Raw genomic sequence first — 25,058 nt, 5'->3', positions numbered from 1 at the left:
CACTGCATTATAAATCCTTCACAAGTGCCATTTTCTCCATCATACTCACGAGGGTTAGCTGTCAATGAAGGAAGGAGAAAAGACTTCCCTGACTGGAGAGTGGAAAGTAATTCAAGATATTTCAACTTCTTGGAAGAGAATAAGACTCATGCATCCTTGTTAGGCTTGGCATTCTGTAACGTTGGGAGAGTAGGAGATGAAGCAGGATGCTTTTATTATTTTAAGATTGTAAGATAATTAAGTCATGATCTCAAGATAATAACTTTTTTTATCTTGAGATCACAAGTTATTAAAGACATGAGCCAGAAAATTATAACTACATCATAGCCTCTCTGGACTTCCGTAGATTAGAAAACATTTTAACTTTAAATTTTTTAACTTTTTAAAATTTTTAGCTGTTTTACTCCATCCACCCTCATTCATTGAGGACTTGCTTGCCACCCTCTGGTGTTTTGCAGTCATGTTTTTGATATAATGGGGGAAATGGGAAGAGGCCAGGCTCTGGTGCTGTCACTTTAGTAAATAAATCTTTGCTTTCGCTTTGTGGCACAGCCTGTATTTTGAGGTATTATCGCCCCCTACTGGGCTGGCATGCTCATGCAGGCATTTTTGAGTTGTTTTTGCATTGTTGTGTGGAGGCAGAGATTTTTGAACATGCTGCTGGTAAAAAAAAAAACACTTTTTAAAAATTATCTGGCATGTGTTTCACTCACAAATACATCACAGCATGGAAGCACAATGAGTTATGATTTCACATTCATGCTTACATTAATACAGTGTGTAGTTATTGCCTGTTGTAATTGAACTACTCCAAAATGTACACAAATAAGCATTAATCTCTGCATCTGACTTGGATCCTAATTTTGTTTGTGTCTTGAAAACAGGTCAAGTTTCATCATAGTGTTGGTGTTGGTTGGAGTGCAGGTTCTGCTGGTGAGAATTTTCTTCCTGCAGGACAAACTCTCCCCTGAGGACCTGCAGAAGCCCCTTGCACTCAACAACAGGTAAGAAACCCAACAACGACACTTTCAGAATTGAAGAACAGTTACAGGAATATGACAATCATATTTTTTGTGGTTTCAGTCTTCTTCAGAAATAGATACATCCCCTCCCTTATGACTCAACTTTACAGTTAGAGACAGTATGTGTTCTCTGTTACTGTTACGGTAGTATGTGTTAGTCATCCTCTGGCCCATTGTTAGTGGTCAGTTTGTGACCACAGAGGTGACCTTGGCTGGATATCTTTGGGTGGTGGACCACTTTCTCTGACTGTACATCGATATACTGGACCTATAGGTGTTTGTAATAAAGTGGCCAGTGAGTGGAAGCACAAGGTAGGTGTTTCTCATAAAGTGGCCAGTGAGTGGACGCACAATGTAGGTGTTTCTCATAAAGTGGCCAGTGAGTGGAAGCACTAGGTAGGTGTTTCTAATAAAGTGGCCAGTGAGTGGAAGCACAAGGTAGGTGTTTCTAATAAGGTGGCCAGTGAGTGGACGCACAATGTAGGTGTTTCTCATAAAGTGGCCAGTGAGTGGAAGCACAAGGTAGGTGTTTCTAATAAAGTGGCCAGTGAGTGGAAGCACAAGGTAGGTGTTTCTAATAAAGTGGCCAGTGAGTGGACGCACAATGTAGATGTTTCTAATAAAGTGGCCAGTGAGTGGAAGCACTAGGTTGGTGTTTCTAATAAAGTGGCCAGTGAGTGGAAGCACAAGGTAGGTGTTTCTAATAAGGTGGCCAGTGAGTGGACGCACAATGTAGGTGTTTCTCATAAAGTGGCCAGTGAGTGGAAGCACAAGGTAGGTGTTTCTAATAAAGTGGCCAGTGAGTGTGTATCCTGCCCTTAACTGTTTACAGGCCTTAGCTCTCGTGCATTATTGACATACATTATTTACCTGCTCACTTCAGTTCATAGTAATCCACATTTGGCATTATATGGTAATTATATGGTAATTATATGGTAATTTAGTGGTAAGATGTCATCATGCTACTTATTATCCACTGTAACATTAATATCATCTGACTAAATGCTTTAATCAATATTTCCTCTCCAGGAAAGCCTTCCACAACTTTAATTACTTCTTCTTCTTCTACAACGTGATCTTGGGACTGGGGAAGCTGCGTCTTACGGCTGCTGGCCAGCGCCTATGTCAGTTTGTTGTTGGTGTCGCGCATCAACCGGACCATCATGCCAAAGGGCTATGAGCTGTTCGATATAGGTACAGTATGTCTTGATGGAAATCTTTGACACCCCTAAACCTTATTTATCCTTTTAAATTTGATATTAGAAAAATTCACCTTAACATTTACCAAAAACTGCCTCAGACTTGCTGAATACTCTCAGTTAAAATGTCATCGCACCCAATAGATAGTGTACAAAATTGTAGGCTGTTACCTTAATTAATTTCTGACATATAGAGGATTTTAGAAGAGAATGTGGCCTTAATTATTGCTTATAATATAAACTGCAAGTTTGAAGGTAAATGTGAAAAGGAGGATTTTAGGGAAACAGTTGCTCTAATACAGAGCGGCTTCCCATTGAAAGGTATTGAATTCTAGTAGACAGCACATGCTCGGTGTGTGTGTGTGTGTTAGGTAGTAATTAAAGTGTTGATGGTGATTTGTTAAGATATTGGCCTATTTTATCGCTTCATGAGAAATGATCAAATTGAGATGAACACAATAATTTTTTTTCATGAAAATATGTCAAATTGTCAATTGCCAATTTTGAATTTGATGCCAACAGCACGTTTCAGAAAGGTTGAGACGGTACTAAAATCGCTGCATTAACGTCACACAAGATTCTGTAGTGAGAAACACTGCATGGGCTCAGGAACGCTTCTGAAAACCATTGTCTGTGAGCGCAACTCATTGCTGCATCCACAAATGCAAGGTAAAACTGTAAAATGCAAAGAAGAAACCATATATAAACAAGATCCAGAAACACCGCCGCCTTCTCTGGGCCTGAGCTCATGTAAGATGGACTGAGGTGAAGTGGAAAAGTGTCCTGTGGTCCGACAAATCAAAATTTTAAATTCTTTTTGGAAACCATGGACGGTGCATCCTCTAAAAAAGGAGAGGGACCACTCAGCTTGTTATCAGCACACAGTTCAAGGCCAGTATCTGTGATGGTATGGGGTGCATTAGTGAAAATGGCATTGGCGACTTGCACATCTGTAACGGCAAATTAATGCTGAACAATATATACAGATTTTGGAGTAAACATATGCTGCCATCAAGACGACGTCTTTTTCAAGACAAACTAAAAAACTGCCAAACTGGCCTGCCTGCAGTCCAGATCTGTCACCCACTGAAAACATTATTTATTGACTCACTTATTCTGTGCCTGCAGGCTACCGTACATGGATAGGAATGATAATGACGGATCATTACCATAACAACCCGGTTATGATCTGTTTCTGCCACCTGCTGCTCAAACACACTCTGGAGAGACAGACAGACGTACAGAGAGACAGATGTGCTTACTCGCGCTTAAACAGCTCTTCAGGTAACTGCACACGTACACTTTCGCATATGCAAAGAGCAGAATTATTGCTGAAATTATGAATTATTACTTTAGCTTGATAAAATGTTTTAATGTGTTTTTGTTATTTGAAATTGCTTAAATAATGGAAATATTTGAAAAAATAAATTATTTTGGATTTTTTAAAAATAGATACATTAATAAATCTCAGGCTAATAAAGGGCAAGCTGAACTCTCGTTTAGCCAGAAGCGTCCAGGTTCCCAGAAGCATCTTAAGTGGTAGAGAGAGTGCTCAGTGCGATGCTCACTATCTTTTAAGGGTCATCTTTGTGCTTAGATGCTTTCGGGATGCCCAGAAACCCAGCCCAGAGGAGTTGGTTCAGTACAGTTCAGCCTGGGCTGCTTGTAGAATGAGGCGCAATACAGGGTGGTTCACATACAGTGGTATTGACGAGTTTAGGTGTCCCTGGTCAAATTCCTTGGTTTCTAAGTGAAAATAAGGTAACATGTCTTCTAAAGAGAGTACATTTAATTTTAAGCTTTACTTTTAATTTAATTTTTAATTTCAATTTTAATTTAATTTTTAAAGCACAATTTATATTTATGTGCTGAGTTTAACAGATGAGGTTATAAAGTAGGAGACCGGTCACTGGTTGAAAAAGCTACCACTTAACACGGTATCTGTTTACAGAGAAAGTCCTATGGAGAAAAGGCGGAGAAATTGTGGGGTTTTTTGTGTATTAATTGAGCCCAATGCTACAAACTGCTTTGCCCTTTTTGTCAGATTTTATCATAGATTTCAAATATTTTGCCTTTTTAATTCTAAAGCATAAAGAGAGGTTGGAAAATGGTCATAACAAAACTGTTTTTGGTAGATAAATCCATCTTTCTCTGTTGTGTTTCTTCAGGGAGTCCACTAGAGGTCAGAGTCCGCGCCCGCTGGCTTCTCCTCTACACTCTGCTGAGGAACCCCCAACTCATCCTGCTGAGGAAGCACAAAAACCGCAACAACAACCAGGAACAGCTGGCCGTCGTCTGGGCCACGATGCAGATACAACAGGCAGACGCAGCGGCCGTCGTCCAGTCAACTGACCCTTCACTCATAGTGTAAAACCATGATTTTAAAACAGAGGCCACTATAAAATATGCAGTATATGCACATATTACCACAAACATCAACTGCAAGTTGTATTAATGCATCAAAGGCCCGTTGTGTAGGCAAAGAACCATATTGCTTGGCAACCATAGCCTATTGCAGTGTTTCCCCCAGGATTTCGCCAGACTTTGGTGGGTGGACCTCACTCGGACCCTCTAGGGGGTTCCAGGACATGATTCCCCGGAAGAAAAGTTTGTATATTTTGAAAGTTAAATGCATCAATCTGAAGCACTTTGAAAGCAAACTTAAGAGGTTGGGTCTACGAAAGAACTTTGCGCTCGAAACAAATTTGTGCTGTAGTAATTTAAACACACACTGGTTGTTTGAGTATGAATGGTGATTACACAGCAAAAGGTCACACCCACAAAGCATGGTGGTTCACAAAACCTGAAAACAAACAAAAAAATGATTAGAACATACATTTTAACCAAAGAAATCAAGTCGAAGTGGATAACAAGAGGTCGTTTATGTTATTATGAGAAGTGTAAAAATGAGGGATGCATTGATACAATTTTTTTAGATGGAGCAACATGTTTTTAGTACTTGTATTGGGTAACACCTCTGCCTCCTACGCTGTAGACAGGGGTTCAATGCCCTGCCTGGGCAGCACCCTGCACTATACCAATAAGAGTCCTTGAGCAAGACTCCTAACACAACCTTCACCTACCTGTGTAAAATGATCAAACTGTAAGTCACTCTGTATAAGAGCGTCTGCTAAATGCCATAAATGTAAATGTACTTGCTGATACCGAGTCTGATACCATAACAAATACTGGTAAATCATTCAAATCTAGCTGATTTTAAATGAAGTGCATTAGCTAGCTATGCTACATTAGTTACCTTGGATCGAGTAGCAGGTTTTATTCTACGTAAGAAAAGCGCATCTGTACAGCTGTAACTGAAGTATGTTTTGATGTTCCTCATCAGTTTCTATTACCTGCAGTCAGAGAAAAAGAGAAAACTCATTCTTTGGTGAGTCACTATATACAATGTATGCTTATACACTGATCAGGCATAACATTATGACCACCTCCTTGTTTCTACACTCATTGTCCATTTTATCAGCTCCACTTACTATATAGGTGCACTTTGTAGTTCTACAGTTACAGACTGTAGTCCATCTGTTTCTCTGATACTTTGTTAGCCCCCTTTTACCCTGTTCTTCAGTGGTCAGGACCCCCATGGACCCTCACAGAGCAGGTACTATTTGGGTGGTGGATCATTCTCAGCACTGCAGTAACACTGACGTGGTGGTGGTGTGTTAGTGTGTGTTGTGCTGGTACGAGTGGATCAGACACAGCAGTGCTGCTGGAGTTTTTAAACACTGTGTCCACTCACTGTCCACTCTATTAGACACTCCTACCTTGTCAGTCCACCTTGTAGATGTAAAGTCAGAGATGATAGCTCATCTGCTGCTGCACAGTTTGTGTTGGTCGTCCTCTAGTCCTTCATCAGTGGTCACAGGACGCTGCCCACAGGACGCTGTTGGCTGGATATTTTTGGTTGGTGGACTATTCTCAGTCCAGCAGTGACACTGAGGTGTTTCAAAACTCCAGCAGCACTGCTGTGTCTGATCCACTCAGACCAGCACAACACACACTAACACACCACCACCACCACGTCAGTGTTACTGCAGTGCTGAGAATGATCCACCACCCAAATAGTACCTGCTCTGTGAGGGTCAATGGGGGTCCTGACCACTGAAGAACAGGGTAAAAGGGGGCTAACAAAGTATGCAGAGAAACAGATGGACTACAGTCTGTAACTGTAGAACTACAAAGTGCACCTATATAGTAAGTGGAGCTGATAAAATGGACAAGGAGCGTAGAAACCAGGAGGTGGTCATAACGTTATGCCTGATCGGTGTACACTCAAACTGTACAAAAACGTTCGGTCCAGTTGACCTGCTGCATAGCCTCTACACACAGCTCTGTCCATGAACAGTTTAATTAATAAAGTTGTTTCATTCAAAATGCTGCACCCCAAGTGCTCAACAAACTCACTGAGAAACTGCACAGCGCTGCTAATTCTGTGCACGGAAGCTAAAAGCAGGCGGTGGTGTAAACAGTAGGACAATACGGTCTGTTTACAGCCTAATTTATGCAAAAAAAGTTTTTAAAAGGCTTTTTTTAATGTTTATACGTCGACACAGACAACTTTGGTAGGAAGTTTTTGGTAGGGACTTTGTTAGCCTACGTGTTTCCACCCATACTGGGGAAGTGGTTGTGTGTTCGGGCTAAAATCGCACAGTGAATTCCTGGTGGGAATTTGCCATGGCAGAATGTTTAAAGTGACCGATGGCTTTGTTCATTAGCATGGCAATCAGCGGGTATCAGCAAGTTGGTATCGGTGAATTTTTTGGGGTATGATTAAATGAGCACGGCATCAGGCTGATACCCAATACCAGTATCCGTATCGGTGCGTACCTAGTGAAGATATTTCTGGTTCATTATGAAACTGGCGGGACAAATGAAACTATGATGGGACGCCATAGTCTAGATAATTAAAGGGAAACATTGCTAATGTTAACAGACTACATTGCCTACAGTAATAAGCTGCATTGTGGCCAGTACATTATTCAGATACTGTTTTGCCCAAAGTATTGAAACTAGGGAAACTGTTTTGTGTGGTTGTTTGTCTTTGCTTGTTCTTAAGATGGCGTCATGATGACCGCTTGGAAAGAAATGACATTTGGAAAATAATATGGCCTTATGTGGGTCAGGCTGGGTTGCATGCAACTCAGTTTCTGTGCAACTGGAAAATTACACAAATTTGCATATATATTTTTACATATATTTTTACACATTTTTTAGATTTTTGTATATTTTTCTAGCTGTTCTTTTTGTTTATAGATCTATATCTATACTACAGTTCTTTATTGTGTATTAGAGTTTTTATCTGTCCTGTGTATGTTAAGCCATTAACAGTCAATGACTTAGTAGCATTAGTGGGCTACTTAATGAAGCTGGTTACAGAAACGTTAGCGTTGAGAAACACACATTTGCTGTTCTTGCTCAGAAGACAATGAAAAACAAGTAAACTTTGGCTGTTTTATTCATAAACTGATCAGAACTCTTTGAACAAAGTTAAACCTTTTGGCTTAGCAAAAGTAAAAGCTGGACATCAGATACGTTTTATGACTTTTGGGCATTCCCTTGTTTGAGAACCCCTCTACTCCACTCTTACTCCCAGTACAACTGTGTAAGTAAAGATTGTAGCTTGTGTAACCGTTGTGTAAAGCATAATAGAAGTTCTGCCATAAATATCCACAAGAAATATTTTTATTAACTAGATCATGTACTCAGTGAGTGCGTTTACATGCATTTAATAATCCGGTAACTGCAGAGAATCAGATTTTGTCAGTAATCCGATTAGTGCATTAAGATGCACTTCACTGCTTTGCAACTTAGCAATAAACTCACAGAAGAAGACGTGATGTAAACATAATGGAGAACTCAAACTTCATATTGTGGCTCTGTTTTTTAAAACATCGAGCCGCTTTACCTGAAAATATGAACATTAATCATCAAAAAGATGAAGAACATTTAAATCCTTCGTTTAGTCAAGCATGTGTGTCGCTCCAAAAGTGTTCTGTTGCGTCTCGTTGCAACGCTGCTTGTTTATTTCTGGTACAGCTGTTTCGTGCATGCGCAGACTGAGAAATCCGAAAGAAATCAGAGTAAGAGTACATGCACTGAGAAATCTGATTACTGAGCTAAAATCCAGCTCTCTTTATTGGATTTCAAGACCATACTTGGTATCTGTTTACATGACCATTTGAGTAATCAGATAACTGCAGAAATCCGATTATTATTGAGTGCATGTAAACACACTCACTGCTTATTTTACTCTATACTGTGTGACTTCTTTTTCATTTAAGCATTGTTTAGAGATGGCATAGTGTGAGTAACTTCAGAATTATGTAGTTTTCCTGAAAAATCCTTTCCCTTTTCTTAGTAATCATGTTTCTTTTAGAAGTAGGTTTGTTAGAGGTTTCAAGTAGCTTCATGTAACCACTGTGAGAAACCAAAGTACTTCAAATACAGGGAGATTCACTCGAAAGAGGCCCCGAATATTCTGTTGTAACTCCCGTTAGGATGAAGCAATCGGAACCCAAAAAATACACTTCATACTTTGACGTATGTGTAATCGACTGCATTACACGTGATGCTGGAAATGATCTCCGTTTTCTGCCAGACACATGAAGGGGTACGGGGGTGTGCACCTGGAAGTTGAAAATGGAGGTTAAACGTTGCGACGGCTGTCCGGCGCCTACCTCATCGCTCCGACGCAGGGGCATCCCAGCTTATTCGTAGCTCCATATACTGAGGAGCTCATTGCGCGTTGTTTGGTTCAGATTGCTTCGTCCTAGAGAGAGTTATTACAGAATATTCGGGGCCTCTTTGGTGTGAATCTCCCTGTATAATAGGTTGTATGTTCATTAGTCTCTGTGAATATATACCTTTAAAACAGAACTAATGCCTATACTTATAATGTTCTTTTACTTAACACAGTGCAAACACTCAGAAATCTATCTATGTACTATGTATGAAGTTGTTTTATGATGAATTAGTGCACATAATTAGACAGAGATTGCATATTCATTCAGGAAATTGCTTTTGCTCTGCCCACAAGAGGTCTGTTCATATAACCAGGACAGTCAGAGGAGGAAGACTGAGAGGAGAAACCACATACCATTGCAATTTAAATCTGCAGATTTTGATTTTTGTTTATTTTAGTGTCTCAGGTCGTTGCATCTGTGTTCAGTTTGTTTTTTATTTCCTTCCTCACACAGTAATCCGACAAAGATGTTGTTAATTATTAGACTCACAGTGTCTGCATGTTGAATAACCGAGCTGCGTCGATTCATTTTGATTGGCTGATGGTAGGTCATTATGAAATATGCTAACATTGTCTAAGAATTATGGACAGAAGTCAACAGCGCTGACTGCAAGCCATCACAGAAGTTTGCTTCCAGAGTCTGGCATCCTCACGAGAGGCTGACCGAGCTAGCTAGTAGCCTGCCTTGACCATCCAGGTCCGGTTAGATGCGACGCTCTCACGGTTCACCTCTCCAACTGCATAACCCCTAAAGCCAGGGTTACACTACACGACTTTTACCCCGATTTTAGCCCCAATTCTCAGTCTGGCCAAGTCTGTGCTGGTCGGCTCTGGTCTGCAGATTTTTGGGTCTGTCGGCGTCGACAGTTGGAGAAAGAGTCGAGTCGTGTGTGAGGGGCGCTGAGTTTTTTTGCCTCCCGATCGCGTTTCAGACCAGTCTGAGTTCATCAAACGTTTGATTCTTTCGACCTGACTCTGAGTGTTAATTGGTCAACGACTCGATCTAAACTGACTCCTGCAACAGCCAATGAAAACTGAGAGCAAGAAAGAAGAAAATACAGCAAGCAAACAAAGAAAAATGGCGAAAAGTCACATGTGGAGTGAAGCTTTTAAATGAGCTGTATTTAAGAAACAAGCACAGTTGAGTTTATGGCTATGTAAAACTGATCACATTTTTAAATCCATGAGCTTCACTTAAATGTTTACCTGCTGCTTCTTTACTGTGTCGGCACAAATGGCAGAGAAAACAGCAGCGAGCTGCGCCATGTTTGTTTACTTGCGTCTCCTAGTAATGAGAGAATGCGAGTTCAGTGAGCTCCGTTCGGTTCAGCAGCAGCTGAAAATTTGAATAGTGTGTGATCCCCAATATTTCAGTCACCCAAAAAAGTGTGAGACGTCCAGTCTTTTTATAATTTGTTAGGACTTTAAAAGTCATGTAGTGAACCCAAGTCTTAACCAGGGATCATCCAGTCCACGCGTGCAGGCCTGCAGCTCTCCTTCCGAGGCTTCAGGGCTGTAAGGCGCACTCACTTCTGTAGCTATATGGTTCAGTCTCGGCGCTGTGTTACTCTGTCCCCCTTTTAATCTAAACTTAGTTCGGTCGTTTCGCATTTACCTTCCAATCCTTTTTCCTCAAACACCATAAAATAACTATTTCCGAGTTTCAGCCAACTACAGTATCTTCACCCAGTGAATCTAATGTCCAGTTTCTCTCTGCATACCATTAATCTAGCCTTCAGTGCCTGTACACCTTGTTATTAATAAATAAGCCATTATTAAAGTTGTCACTTGTTTGGTTGTGTGTGTAATTATCACAATCCCATCACTCGATCCCAGGCCACAGGAAACCCTAACCTGGGATGAACTGCAAAGTTGTGTTATGGTGTAAGTGGGAAATAGGTGAATTATATATATATATATATATATATATATATATATATATATTTTGTGCACATTTATGCACAGTTACCTTATCGCTGTTGTCGGAAGAAAACCTTTTACAGGAGAAGGAAAAAACCTACTTTACTTTTAATGTAAGTCAATGGAACCAGACTTTTTTCCAAGTCATTTTGGGCCGTTTCTTTTAGTCCATTCATCATGAAATTTACACACAATGTAAAGAGCAACAAGCATTTTCAAATCAAGTCAAAAACTGAAAAACAACAAAAATGTTTCTTCAGAGTCATTCAGAGTGGTTCGGTGTGAAATGCTCTGCTCTAGAGAAACTTACTGAGTCAGAATTATTCACAGTGGTGGTGACAGGAACCACAGCCACCTCTAAAAGCCCACTGGTGGTCCGAAATGTGAAGGACAAGAGAAAATACATAGGGGAATATGTTTTGCAAAAAAAAAAAAAAATACTAAGTATGAACCATAACTGAGAGGTTTTCTAAGGAGTCTCCTTTGCCTTACAACACACTGCAATGCATCTGCGTTAAAAGAATGTCTATATCAAAACTTTCATAAAACATCGATTTTAGACACCAGGCAGTGTATTCATTACCATTTTATCAGTGGTGGACAGTAACTAAGTAAATGTAATTCGTTATTGTACTTAAGTAGTTTTTTGTGTATCTGTACTTTACTGAAGTTTTTCCATTTTGGGTGACTTTTTACTTTCACTCCACTACATTTCAAAGTCAAATATCTCACTTTTTACTCCACTACATTATGAGAAATCTGTCGTTCCTTTTGGTTTATGTGTGTATAAAAATGCAACATCAAAATGAACGAAGTGTGAAGGAAAAACACCAATCAGGGCACAGCGGTCACTTTGTTTTGAGCTTGTTTTGACCTGTTGGTCATACTGACCCAGTGCAGCACAAGGTTCAACGTCAGAGCAGCAGTGTAAAATTTTGGGAGAGTCTATTCAACATAAATGATGAACTAACCTAACTTTGTGTAAACAGACCACAATATAGAAATATGTACTCATATGCAGTTGTGACTGACGTGTCTTTTTTCTGAATTTATACAAACACATTTCATTTTATAGTAAATTAGTTTAGGCTAGTTTATGAACAGAGACCTACAGATGCAGTTTAGTAAAGGAAACTCATTTGTGAATCTGAGTTTAAAGTTTTTATTAAACTTAAACTTGTAACTAAGTTGCAAATAAATCTTAAACTGAAACTTTGCTTGTTTGTAAAAAGTGATTTCAGAGCCACTCAGTTCTACCTGATGGAAACTGTTTGCCTTCAGTGTTTTGTGCTTATGATAATTTTAATAGACATCAGCGTCACTAATTAATGACATTCTATTAAAAGACTGGTTTACCAAGAGAGACACTGGAGTATTTTCACCTAAAATGAGTTAATTAATTGGAGTCATAATTAATCTTTTAGTACTTTCACTTTTGATACTTAAGTACATTTGAAGGTAAATACTTTTGTACTTTTACTCAAGTGGAGGTCTAAAGGGAGGAACTTCCACTTATACTGGAGTAATATTTTACCTTGGGTATCTCTACTTTAACTCATGTAATAACTTCCTGTGAGGGAGTTTTTAGAGGTGGACGTCTGGTTCCTATCACCACCACTGTGAACAATTCTGACTTGGTAAGTTTCTCTTGAACAAAGTGTTTCACACCAAACCACTCTGAATGACTGTTTCAATTGGGCAGAATAAAAAGGTGAAATCTTTTTCTATAGGAAGCCACAAAAATGTGGCCAAAATATAGGGCTACACTCACTGCAACCAGACTACGATTTATCTTACTATCATAAAATGTAATTTTGTCATTTAACTAAATAAGTATGAAAGTAAACTATGATAGATTGAAAATCTCACCTATAGTTTTGTGCTGGCCAAAGTGCTTTAATGCAGCCAGGATAAAAACATTTTATTTAAATGTTGTTTATTACACAATGTAGAAGTTTAAAGGTTGAAGACTGTACATACTATAAACAAGTTTATGTATTTTTTGGAGCTTTTTGCTCTGTAACTTCTAAAAAAACAATTTTTAGCTACAAGATCTTGTCACCTCTAGGTGGGATTTTGCTAGTGACAGTGTCCACCTACCTCCTGATTGCTGACTTCCTGTGAGGCAAAAAAATGTTAAGATGTTAAGAACAGTTTAAGGCCCAGTCCATTTCACCCCTCACCCCTACCACTCAGCCCTCTGTTCTGCGTGTTCATGTCCAGGGGTAGGGTGTCCCAATTGTGGTTGAGATAGAGGGGTAGGGCGAAGTGTTAAGGCTACATGACCCTCCAAACTGAGGTTTTTCAGACACTCCAAACAGAGAGTTATGAGAAAAAAAGAAAAAACGGCGAGATGGCTGAACAAGAGATCAAAGAAACCCACAAATGTGAGAATTTTCTGTTAAAAATTACGATAATCACTGTTTTATCTTAGTTTAACATCGTTTCAGTGTATTTTGGTTGTTTTCTTCACAACAAGCATAAAAATTCGCTAATAGCATGCTAATGTCTCTGTAGCTAGCTAGCTAACTTTCCTGTTCCACCTTAAATAGTCCAGCAGTTCTGATGCCTGAAGTGCCAGAATGTAACTGCTGCACCATTTAAGGTGGAACCGGAAAATTCGAACAAGAAGCTGGCGAATATCTGACTTCAGCTTCGTATCACTGAAGAATTAGGGGTGGGTGATAATAAATAATTGCCCCCCCCCCTCCCCCCCTCCCTTTGAAAGCATATGATGCCCTAAAATGTAATGGAGTTGACAGGGCTAGTGTTTTGCTAGCGACAATTTTAGACCGCAGACCTCAAAAACACTAGCCAGTACATGACCAGCAGACCCAGCTTTGAACACCTGTAGACACAGAAAATCATAGTATTAAGTTCACTTAATTCCAGAAATTATGTTAATTTTGGGACACAGTCACTTCAAAACAATGGGCTCTAACTTCTCACCATGTGGCCATGAGGGACAGCAGCGAAGTCTCACGTCCTGCTCTTAAATTCAGGGGTGTGGCTGAAATAAGGCTCCGCCTACATACTAAAACTCTGTATTTCGGTAGTGACATGGACGTGTAAAAATGAAACTCGTGACAAATCGAAATCTTTCAGGTTCATTTTAAAATAGAAATTAAAAAAAGGTTTTAAAATTGTAAAAATATTTTAAAAAGCTGTAAGCATTCATTTCACACGTGTAAATTCATGGGTTACGATTTGGGACAGATGCCTCCCAATAGAAAGTACCCTAGAAATGATGATTTTGTATGTATATTTCACTTATTACTATCTCTGCTAAAGCCTTGGGTTTAAATACATCAAAATATAATCCTTGCAAATATCTAAGGTCTGAATGCTTCTTAGTTTATTTATTTATTTATTTATTTTTAACCAATTCAGTAGAATGCTCCATATAAAGTTGAAACCAGCTCAGTGTTTTCTCTGGGCCACTATTATAATTCTCACAGCACGCTATTCCACAATCCCCCACAACATTAATTTGCTATTCTGTATAGAAAATGTACCGTTAAGGCTATACTGTGACTAGCTTGGCTGAAGGACTATAATCTGAATTCTGCACGAATGGATAATTTTGCTAAAATGAGTTAAAGAACATCGATTATGAGGTTTTGAGATGTTTGAGTGGAGACCACCATGGATAAACCGTGCTTGCTCTCCAGATTGGCTCAAGTGCTCTTTTACTGAAATGACCAAACAGCAAAAGTAAACAATCACACTATTTACAGTTCCGGGTAAAAGAAAGATAAAATCCAACAGTCAAAAAGCTCAAACTGTACAGCAATACTGGTACATGGTTAGGGGGGCTGCAACATAAAAGAAGGAATCCCCTCTACATCCTGTCTGGATGCTTACATATTAGAAGCCCCGTCCCTCAATCAGGGTCTGGATTATACCCCTGTGGTTCTAGCGTATAGTCATATTTATAATGTAGCCATATCAACAAAACTTAAATATTCTGACTCATGATTATAATAATTTTACAATGTTTCTCCTTTAATAGGTTACATCAATCACTGTGCACCCCCTCTAATTCCAGGATTCTCATGGATCCACCCAGCTCCTAGAAGAAGATGCTCTCTTTGGTGCTACCATTTCCATAGACACTCAGTTGAGTATACACATTGTTCACATTTTACATTTCAGTATCTTAGCATTTCAGTGTGTAGAGTCGGTAAAAATAACGTATTTCATTTATAATGCATATTTCAATTAAGTAACCTCAACATGCCACGAATTTTAACCTTAATAAAATAATGAAAAACATAACATTCAAGTGAAAAAAGAAAAACACAAAAAAACTCCCACCATAATCTTTGCCCTACCAAAATATTTCCTAGCTTTTCTACATAATAATGCCTTTAGTTTTGGTGTGAAAAGAGCTTTGTGTCTGTGAAAACCTCAAGAATTTAGGTTCTGGGAAGATGAAGAAGATGGCTTGTATTGGACCCAAGAATACCCAGATTGTTTATGTGAGCCTCAAATTGAACTTGACACTCAGATTGGAAGCTGTACTAGAAATAAACATTTCCAGGCCAGAAAGTTTAAGAAATTTTGCTCTTGATGTGTTCCTATCAGAAGACCCAGACCCTTATACATTTTACTTGCACGAAATGCTTCATCCAGGTCTGGATCACCTCCACCCAGGTGTTAAGCTTAGATACAACTAGAGAGAGGTTTGAAGGAACCTACGGTTGTGCATCAGTGAAATTATATGTCAAGCCGGCTGATGATGTATCAAAGGAATGGGTGTAAATAGTAAGAAGAATAGGGCCAAGGACAGATCCCTGTGGTACTCCACAGGACAAGAGTATGTTCAAGACATTTAGCCCCCTAGTGAGACATATTCTATCAGTCAGGTAAGACTGGAACCAGTTCGGAGCAGCCCAAAAGTGCCCCGCAGACACTTGAAAAGAATGTTTTGATTCGCTGTGTCAAATGCAGTCAGATCCAGCAGAATTAATAGGGGGAGAAACTCTGAATCACCTGTCATTAAAAGACTGTCACTCTGAGAAGAACTGTTTCTGTGCTATGTGAGGCACCGTACCCAGACTGGAATTTTTCATAGAGGTGGTTATGAGTCTGGTGCTACTTAAGATGAGCGTCCACTACTTTGAGATTGGCCTGTAGTTAGCCAATATGTTCAGCTCAAGTGTAGATTTCTTGAGGTGGGGATAATACCATTTAGACATTACCTGTCAACTCTCAACTGTATTTACAGCATAGCTATGGTTAGATACTTATAAAAGGAAAGATTCAGGTGTTTAATTCCCTCAAATAGCTAACATATTTTAGACTATGACCGTTTATTGCCCATGGGTCAAACACAAGGCCCAGAGGGCCGGATCTGACACAATCCTCTCCGGCCTGCAAAAGTATTTTAATTTTCTATCGATATTAGCCTGTTTCACAATGAGCTGCACTACAGTCCCCAGCATGCACTGCAACGTTATGTGCACTCCGACTTTCTTACCCCAACAACAATCTATGGGACAGCGGTTCCACCTCAATTCTACGCAATTCCACACCAGTCATATCACCAAACACACTAGCTGTGGTTCAGCTGCAGTTCTATCAATATAAGCACTTAACGTTAACTCAGTAGCTCAGAAACTGAGCCCAAGTCTTGATGAACTTGCAGCAAAGAAAGGATGCCAGGTGTCGAGGTCTAGCAGGTAGGTTTGAAAGACTGGGCTCCTGGGGACATTTAGATCTAGAAGATTTCAAGGTCTACTACAAGTGCCTATATTTTACTGTTGAAGTTTTTGACTAAACAATGGCCAGTTCAGGTTATACACACACACACACATTATCTAAACTGCTTATCCTTCTGGGTCGCAGGCTGGAGCCTATCCCAGCAGTCACTGGGTGGAAGGCAGAAAACACTGACTGCATGTCTTTGGACTGTGGGAGGAAACCCACGCAGACACAGGGAGGTTGCCTGACTGGGGAAATCGAACCCTAGGCCCTTCGGGCTGTGAGGCAACAGCACTACCCACTGCGCCGCCCTGAGATTTTCTTATACTGCCCTTTTACTTGTTGAGTTTGAGATCCCAGGTTTACCCAACTGTCATAATCACGTTCACATATTCACACTAATACTGCGGTAAATAAACAAAAGAGGAACGAAAATGTAAATGATTTATCAAATCCACTTACAAGGTAAGCAGAATGTACACATCATTTTTGATCACATAATCTCACATATCCCCAATCCATACACGAACCAACAACCCCAAACCCAGCATAGAGTGGCTGAGTGAAAGTGGTGTGGACTGTGTGGAGGAGGGTCATTGTGTCAGAGATGCCATAGAAGGACAGAGTTCCTGCCCTGTGATCTACGTAGACCCCTATTCTGGAGGGCACTGGTTCTGGGAGCGCAGTCTGCATGTAGTTGTGCCAGAAAAAGAATCTGTGATTCCCATAAGACTGATGAAACTGCAGACTCCAGGACTGATCGTTGCGTCCAAACTCAGATTCATTCCTAGTTATCCCTTTATATGAGACTGATATGGAAACCCCCTGTCTCCCACTCCATTCAACCTCCCAGTAACAGCGTTCACTCACACTCTCCTTACACAGCACTTGCAAATGAGAGCTAAATCTCTCTGGATGATCGGGGTACTGCTGGGCCCCCCTGTTCCATGTCAATTCTCGGTTGTTATCAGACAGAAGGAGGTTACGATTTACTGTGTTGGGATCCAGAGTCAGCTGATGGTAATCTTTAAAAAAAGAAAAAAAAGGAACATTTTAGGCTTTTATTTACACAATATGGTGCCAGTATTAGAAATGTGTGTGTGTGTTTCCACATACACAGCAGAAAATCTTCTCTTGTCTTTGGCTCTGATGGTAAAAGGATCTGAATTGCTGCATCTGTGGAGAAAGAAAAAGGTCTTGGGAATGTGGTGTCATGTCCTATGGGTGATCCGCCATTGTGGCATGGTTAGTCGGTCCAGGTTGGTTAAGAATAGTTGACGGAAACTGCTTTCCTTGATTTTGGCTGATCTGTAGCTACTCACTGAATACGTTTGCAGAAATGACTAGCATGCGACAAGCAGGATCAAAGATCAGAGCCAATTAAAGGAAAGCAGATAGAAAACAAAGGCTTAATTCAGCAAATTCAGACACAATGCAATGCAAGCAATGTTGGCTGAGACACATGATGTGTACATGACCATCTGCATAATCAGGTAACAGTAGAAACCCTATTATGATCGGCTAATTGAGTGCATGTAAACACACTCAATGATAATAGTGAGTCATACTAGATCACTTCTAGGTTTCGTGTGAGCAAGTAAAGATTTTCATCACTATAGCTACGTTCACATTACAAGCCGCATTTCTCAAATCTGATTTTTTGCTCAAATCCGATCTCTCTGACACGATGGTTCACACTCGTTTAGGCAAGTGACTCAAACCTGTCGTTAATGTGAACGAACCGGCGTCCTGAAATGACCCTCATGAGCACATCCTGCTCAGTAACGTCACGTGAATGAATCACGTGCATCATCAGCACAAACTAACGAGCAGAACGAGCTTCGCTGTGAAGATAATTAACTCTGATCAGCTCTCAGCTTCATTATTAGAGCGAGACGAAGGAGAAAAAGGTGAGATGTGTTGCTTTTCCACCGTTTACAGGCTTTAACTTCTGTTCGGCTTTGTTGCCATGGTAACGCTGAATGATGGCACACGCGCAGTGGAAAAAAAGCACATGAATTCCGATCTGAGTGTCACATTAAGGTCGCATGACCACGAATCGGATACGTATCTGATCTAGGACCACATATGAAAGTGACTCAGGTCGGATTTGAAAAGATCAGATTTGTGTCCACACAGCCCTGAAAACAGATCTGAGTCACATTAGGGCAAAAAATCAGATTTGTGCCACTTCAACCTGGTAATGTGAACATAGCCTATGTCTCACAGTTGGACGCTTGTCTTACCACGAGGAGCAATTTTGCTGAATTCCTCCTTGCAGTATTCCTGAAGATGCTCTTTAAGCTCAGAGAGAGATTTCCTCACTCCATCAAATGAGGGATGTTGATGGACGGCGATGTAGTCCTCAGATCCGGAAAAGTCAGAAAGAGAGTGGAAATTCTGTAGAGAAAAACAAAGGTGTGTCAGAGCAGTGAAAGAATCTCAAACCAAATAAGGTCAACCACACACTTCTGACCTCATAAAGGTGCCAGTATAGAAACGTTCTAATAAACAGGTTCTACTGAACAGGTTACTCTGTAGATGAGCTATTGTTACCTGGAGGAAATGGATGTCATCCTCCGTGTGCGAAAGCAGCTCAAGCTCGGTCTGCCTCCTCTTCAGATCAACAATCTCCTGCTCCAGTTGCTCCAGGAGTTCTTCAGCTCGACCCACTTCGGCCCCCTCCTCGGCTCTGATCTGCTCCGTCATCTGAGAGCGCTTCTCCTCAAGGAAGCTGATCAGCTCAGTAAAGAACCTCTCAGTGTCTTCCACCGCTGTCTGAGCAGAGCACTGTTAGGACACAGACAGACGAGATGCATTTCCATTTAAAGGTCAACTAGCATTTCCTCTATTACTGTCACACTGTATGACTTCTGCCTGGGCAGTACGGTACTCAGAACTATCCGTACCCAAGATGGTCGAGTACCTGTGTCGTTTCCAAATGCATTACAAAACAGAACCGTGAAAGTGGCTGGAGTTCTCTAGCTTTTGCGGTCACATGAATCGAGTGTTAACAGTAAACATGACCAATAGTAGCAACAATTCAAGCTTCAAGCTCTGATTTACAGATTTGGAACACTGCTGTGTATTTGATTGCATTCAGCCACTAGAGCATTAGTGAGGTCAGGTACTGATGTTGGATGATCAGTTCTGGATTACAAATGTCTCATGTGTGGAGTCTGACAAGAAAAACACTTTATTGTTGTTACTAAAAATATATCAAAACTACACCTGTTACAACAGAAAATAAATTGTCAAATTTTCTATTTTAGATTTTAAAATGATTTTGTGGATGTTGCATGGGAAATGCAAGTGCAACTGTGTAACTGAATTAGAAATTTTTCAAATTTAATTTGAATGTCAACTGAATTTTTAAAGTCAAGAAAATGCTGCCATAGTTCCTTTTTCAGTACTTACCTTAAGAGTGTTAACAGCCTGTTTCAGCTTTTGCATTGTCTTCTGATTCTCCTGGATTCGCTCCTGGAATTTAATCTGTATCTCATTTAGCTGACTCTGGGGGGTAAATAAATTTTATTCAGCTGTTTTGTGAATCTTCAAGAAGTTAACATATTAAGTACATTGATTTCTTCCAAACGTTTACATATTAAGTACATTGAAGTACAACTCCAATTCCCAAAAAAGTTGGGACAGTATGTGGAGTGTTAATAAAAACAGAAAGCAGAGATTAGGAAATTGTGTTAGACCCATAATAAATTGAAAACAGTACAGCAACACAACATGCAACGTTTTACCTTATGAACTGAATGCTCATTTCAAATTAATGCCTGCAATACATTCCAAAAGTTATGATGGGAGAACGTTTACCACTGTATTACATCACCTTTCCTTTTAATAACACTTAAAAACATTTGGGGACTGAAGACACAAACTTTTTTTTTTATTTTTTTGTTATTCTACATTATACAGCTGTATAACCATATTCAGCTGTGCAACCATACAGGGCCTTCATTGTTGTATTTTGAGCTGAATAAGACACATTTTCAATGGGAGACAGTTCTAGTCTGCAGACACGCCAATCTAACACTTGCACTCTCGAACTATGCAGCCATGCTGTCGTAACATGCGCAGAATGTTTCTTGTTGTCATGTTGAAATAAACATGAACATCCCTGAAAAAAGATCATAAAGGCAGCACGTTACCCCAAAACGTGTTCAGCGGTAAGTGTGCTTTCACAGATGTGCATGTTGCTCACTAATTCCCTCCTATACCATGGCAGATGCTGGAATTTGAACTTTATGCTGGTAACAATGTGGATGGTCCTTTTCTACTTTTTCCCAGAGAACACAACATCCATCATTTCTATAAAACACTCGACAGACTGCAATACTCGTTTCCACTGTTTATAAGTCCATTTCAGATGAGCTTGAGCCCAGAGAAGTCAGCAGCGTTTCTGGACAGTGTTGACATATGATTTTCACTGTGCATAGCACAGCCTTATCTTTAGGGGTCGAAGATCACAGACATTCACTTGTGGTTTTCAGCCTTTTCCGTTATGCAGATTATTCTGGATTCATTTTGATGATACTATCTGGATTCCTTTTGATGATATATTTGATGATGATATGCACTGTAGAGGGTGAAATACTTAAAGTCCTTGCAATCGTTCACTGAGGAACATTATTTTTTGCTGATGTATTTTTGGCAAAGTGACATGCCTTTCCTGGATGTTTTTTTTTTTTATATCCAATCATCACTGCATAACCTGTTTAAGATGTTTTTTCATCATTTTTTTCGTTATTTCACAATGTTCCTAGTGTTAAATTGCTCCTGCCCCAGCGTTTTTGGAACATGTTGCAGGCATTAATTTCAGAATTTATATTTTAAAAGCAATAAAAAAGTTGATAAGGTAAAAATGACAGGTCTTGTCTTTTTACAGCTTCCATGCAAATACTGGCCAAAGCAGATTTAGAATTCATTGTTTTCTGTTCTTACTTGCATTTTATCTGCTGTCCCAACTCTTTTAGACTTGAGTTTGTACATATTGCTGTCAGGTAGAGTTTAACTTTACTCATGCAGAGCTACTTTTGCAGAGGTTTGACACTTTGATTCTGTATTTGTGCTACAAAGCTGTACAAAGCTTGGAAGGTGTTGGTGGGTTAGAAGTTGTCTAACTCGTCTGACCAGTTTACGGGAAATGCTAAAAACAATCTTCCTCCCTTTACCTTATAAATTCACCACTTGAACAGAGACAATTTGTTCTACGATTTTTTTCTGTTTCTAGAGTAAAAAAAATCCAGGTATTCAAGCTCTTACCTGTTTCCGGGTTCTTCCTGTTGCAGCTGAAACCGTATCATGTCCTTTATGTTCATCCATCGTACACAGATAACAGATGACGCTTTGATCTGTATGACAGTAGATCTCGATCAGTTTGGCATGCTGAGGGCAGATCATCCCCTGTAGTCGTGCAGACGCTTTGACCAGCTTGTGCTTCTTAAACGCAGGAGACTGATAGTGAGGTTTGAGATGAGCTTCACAGTAAGAGGCCAAACACACCAAGCAGGACTCTCTGGCTTTGTGTTTTCTCCCAGTGCAGACGTCACACTCTACATCTCCAGGTCCAGCATAACACTGAGCAGGAGAAGCAGCTCGGCCATCTGCCTTCTTCAGTTTCTCCAACATTTCGGCCATGACGTTGTTTCTGCGTAGAACAGGCCTCGGAGTGAAGGTCTCTCTGCACTGGGGGCAGCTGTAGACGCCCTTCTGATCCTCCTGATTCCAGCAGTCGTTAATGCATACCATACAGAAACTGTGTCCACAGTAAACGGTCACTGGATCCTTCAGGACATCCAGACAGACTGAACAGCTGAACTGGTCCTGATCTTCTGAAATGCAGGCCATTTTCCTGAACTTCCACACTGAGTGAGAGCAGCAGTCTGAGATCGGGTTTGTTTACTGAGTAGGAGTGACTTCCTCCTTCCGCGTTTGTTGAAGCATCATAGAGAGGAGGGGTGGAGAGAGGAAGAGAGAATAAGAGAGAGAGAGAGACAGAGAAGAAGAGGCAGAGAGAAAGAATGGCAATAATAAATGCTACATTTAAAGCTATATATCAAATAAAGCTTGTCTCAAACATGGCTTTGCACCATATTTTCTGCCAATCCTAAAAACCTTGAGTTGGTAAAACTAACCAGTCACAAAACTGCTAACATGAGGGGGAAGGAGAGGCATCCAGGGGCCGCAGGGCTTTATTCGAGATTTCAAAACAGCTATGTAATTTTCCGTTTTCTCTTGTCTTAATTGGCTCATCTGTTGTTTTTGAAGATAATGACAGAAGAAGAGCAGCAATAACAATTTAGTAGAGAAATCTGTAGACTCCAGGGGAAACTGAGCCAATTTGGGCAGCCAGTGGCCACCATAGAAGCCACCGAAGCCAACTGAGGTGCTAATCCTGGGGTTCAAGCCAGGGTGCCAAAATCCTGGGACTACTTTCACAACCAAATGTGAGACAGACTGTATGGAAAAATTGAATTTGCTGTTCCAGCGTACTCCAAACAGATCCCAAAAATCACTTTGAAGAGGGAGGATCTGTCAGCCATGGGTAACCACACTCTGGCAGCTTAATTCGAGAAATGGCATGATCAGTGTTGGTATAGCAGAGAGAGAAATCAAGGCTGGGTACCAGGCTGTAATGGAGAGTTGGGTGGAGTCATTGGGAGCAGATAGATAGATGATAATGCGCTTCTTGCCAGAATATTTGTGAGCGGCTATGCTGATTAAAATGGTAGGTAGAAAAGGGAAGTAAATCCAAAGGGCTAGTCATGAAGCCCTCCAAGACCTGCTTGTCCAACTAGGAAAAGCAAGACGTTTGGTAGAACAGCAAAGCCTACAGAGAAACCAAAGGTAAGGCCATACAGCAAACAAGAGGCAAATGGATGATCAGGGTGGTGGGGAAGGTCAGTGGCCAGAGCAGGGGCATTGACTGAAATGGAGAGATGGAGTAGTCATGTGGCCATGGTGATTCCATGGAAGTTTCAATTGCAGTTTCTAAATGCTGAAGTTCAAATTCAGATTTTTGCATTCAAATACAAATATCTAATCATATGATTCTAATGTAGCGCTCACAGCTATTAGTAGAAACATGCTGCTTTATTTTCCAGCTGTTGTTGGCCACAGCCACTCTGTACATATGTGAAGCTTTTCTCTGTCTAACAGCTCGTTCTCTACCCCAGCTATTTTTCTGCAATTTACACGTCAATAATCTATACATGACTATGAAATATATGAATTAAATTACATAAAGAAAACAAATGCCAAATAAATATTACAGAATATACAATGAAAGTTCCCCAGGAGTCGTGTCACTGGTGTTACTGCGTGACAAAAAACTCTTATTTTGAAATAAAAATCACACTAATGACATCACTCAACTTCGTTTTACCTGTTTTCTGAGGATCTATTAAGAAAAGCACATGGTGAGTCCACTGAGTCTTTCAGTTATCAGAGATTTTCTCATTTAGCTCATGATTTCATATGAAGCTTTTAGCTGAAGTCACTGGTGTGACCGACTTTATTCTGAGGTAACTGTGAAAAAATAGAATACAAATGGATTAAATGACATATTTTAGTGGATATTCCATGATTGACAACATGTGGTTTGATGTTCTGTAGCAGCCGTTTTGTAAAAATGCATTGTTCATTAAAATGTCTCTGGTGTTTCCTCTCTTATGTGTAACACCAGTGAGGATCAGTAACACCAGTGACTCCTATGGAGAGACAGAAAAGTAGACGTCTCTGTAGAATGACCCATATACACACACCAGGGTGGTTCCTAGCCTTGTCCCCTACAATAAGCTGTTGACCACACCATCTCTCTCCGGCACCAACTCCAGGGCCCCAGGCAAGTTGCATGGGTGGGACAGCTGAGTGTGGATGCACAGCTCAGTTGCAGACAGTGCCATGATGAGCTAGTCTCAGATTAGTTCGCTCTGTACAGAAGGTGGCATGTGAGCCCATCTAGCTGAAGTTTCAGTATCGTTAGCTTGGTCGCTTAATGGTTCCCCTGCCTGACTTCAGGAGCTACACAGTTCAGACCAAAGGAGCTTGGGCTGGAAACACTGCCTAAAATACCGCCATAGCTCCCTGACCAATGTACTGTATTCAGATCATTCGCTAGGGTCTAGCAATAGCAGGCAAGCTAATGCATCACTAGTCATCAGCTGCAGGGCTGTCTTTTCATCAGACCACTCGCACGCCTTGACACGTCCCTATGTTCCACTGTGGGCTGTACCAGCGTCACGTTGAAGAGCTACTGTCCAAATTACATGCGCTATATTTGTGTGACCACAGGGGCCTGGGTTTGGCTTCTTTCGTTGCCATCCAGGTAACATCCAGAGGATGTCCTGCTTTAATCCAGGATCTAATGTAACTGGATCCAAATGTTCTGAGGGGGGAACCCATTTTAGTCCACGTACAACAGTGAAGAAAGACTCTGTCCAC

The 25,058-nt window shown here is 40.5% G+C and overlaps 1 protein-coding gene and 1 pseudogene across 1 annotated transcript; one reads left to right on the top strand and one right to left on the bottom strand.

The window, feature by feature from the left end:
* LOC118816969 overlaps positions 1-5,035 on the top strand; it is a 34,425-nt pseudogene extending 29,390 nt beyond the window's left edge.
* Positions 5,036-15,092: 10,057 nt separating this feature from the next.
* On the bottom strand, positions 15,093-22,618 carry LOC118816972 (tripartite motif-containing protein 16-like). The gene is made up of 6 exons (XM_036583595.1): positions 21,879-22,618; positions 20,022-20,117; positions 19,161-19,394; positions 18,851-19,004; positions 17,721-17,780; positions 15,093-17,629 (listed from the first exon to the last, which is right to left on the bottom strand). Exons 1-6 carry the CDS (start codon positions 22,461-22,463, stop codon positions 17,088-17,090), a joined length of 1,671 nt encoding a protein of 556 aa, XP_036439488.1. The 5' UTR covers positions 22,464-22,618; the 3' UTR covers positions 15,093-17,087.
* Between the last annotated feature and the right edge of the window lie 2,440 nt (positions 22,619-25,058).

This window comes from Colossoma macropomum, unplaced genomic scaffold, assembly GCF_904425465.1.
Source record: "Colossoma macropomum unplaced genomic scaffold, Colossoma_macropomum, whole genome shotgun sequence".
In the NCBI taxonomy this organism is placed as follows: Eukaryota; Metazoa; Chordata; class Actinopteri; order Characiformes; family Serrasalmidae; genus Colossoma; species Colossoma macropomum.
Note: the sequence above shows the minus strand (reverse complement) of the source record. Positions and strands in the feature narration are given on the sequence as shown.

Coding starts and splice junctions, on each gene's coding strand:
- LOC118816972 (XM_036583595.1), bottom strand. CDS start 22,463: ATGGCCTGCATTTCAGAAGATCAGGACCAGTTCAGCTGTTCAGTCTGT. Junction 19,005..19,160: donor ATGACATCCATTTCCTCCAG/GTAACAATAGCT, acceptor TTTTCTCTACAG/AATTTCCACTCTCTTTCTGA. Junction 17,781..18,850: donor CAGCAAAATTGCTCCTCGTG/GTAAGACAAGCG, acceptor CTTTCTCCACAG/ATGCAGCAATTCAGATCCTT.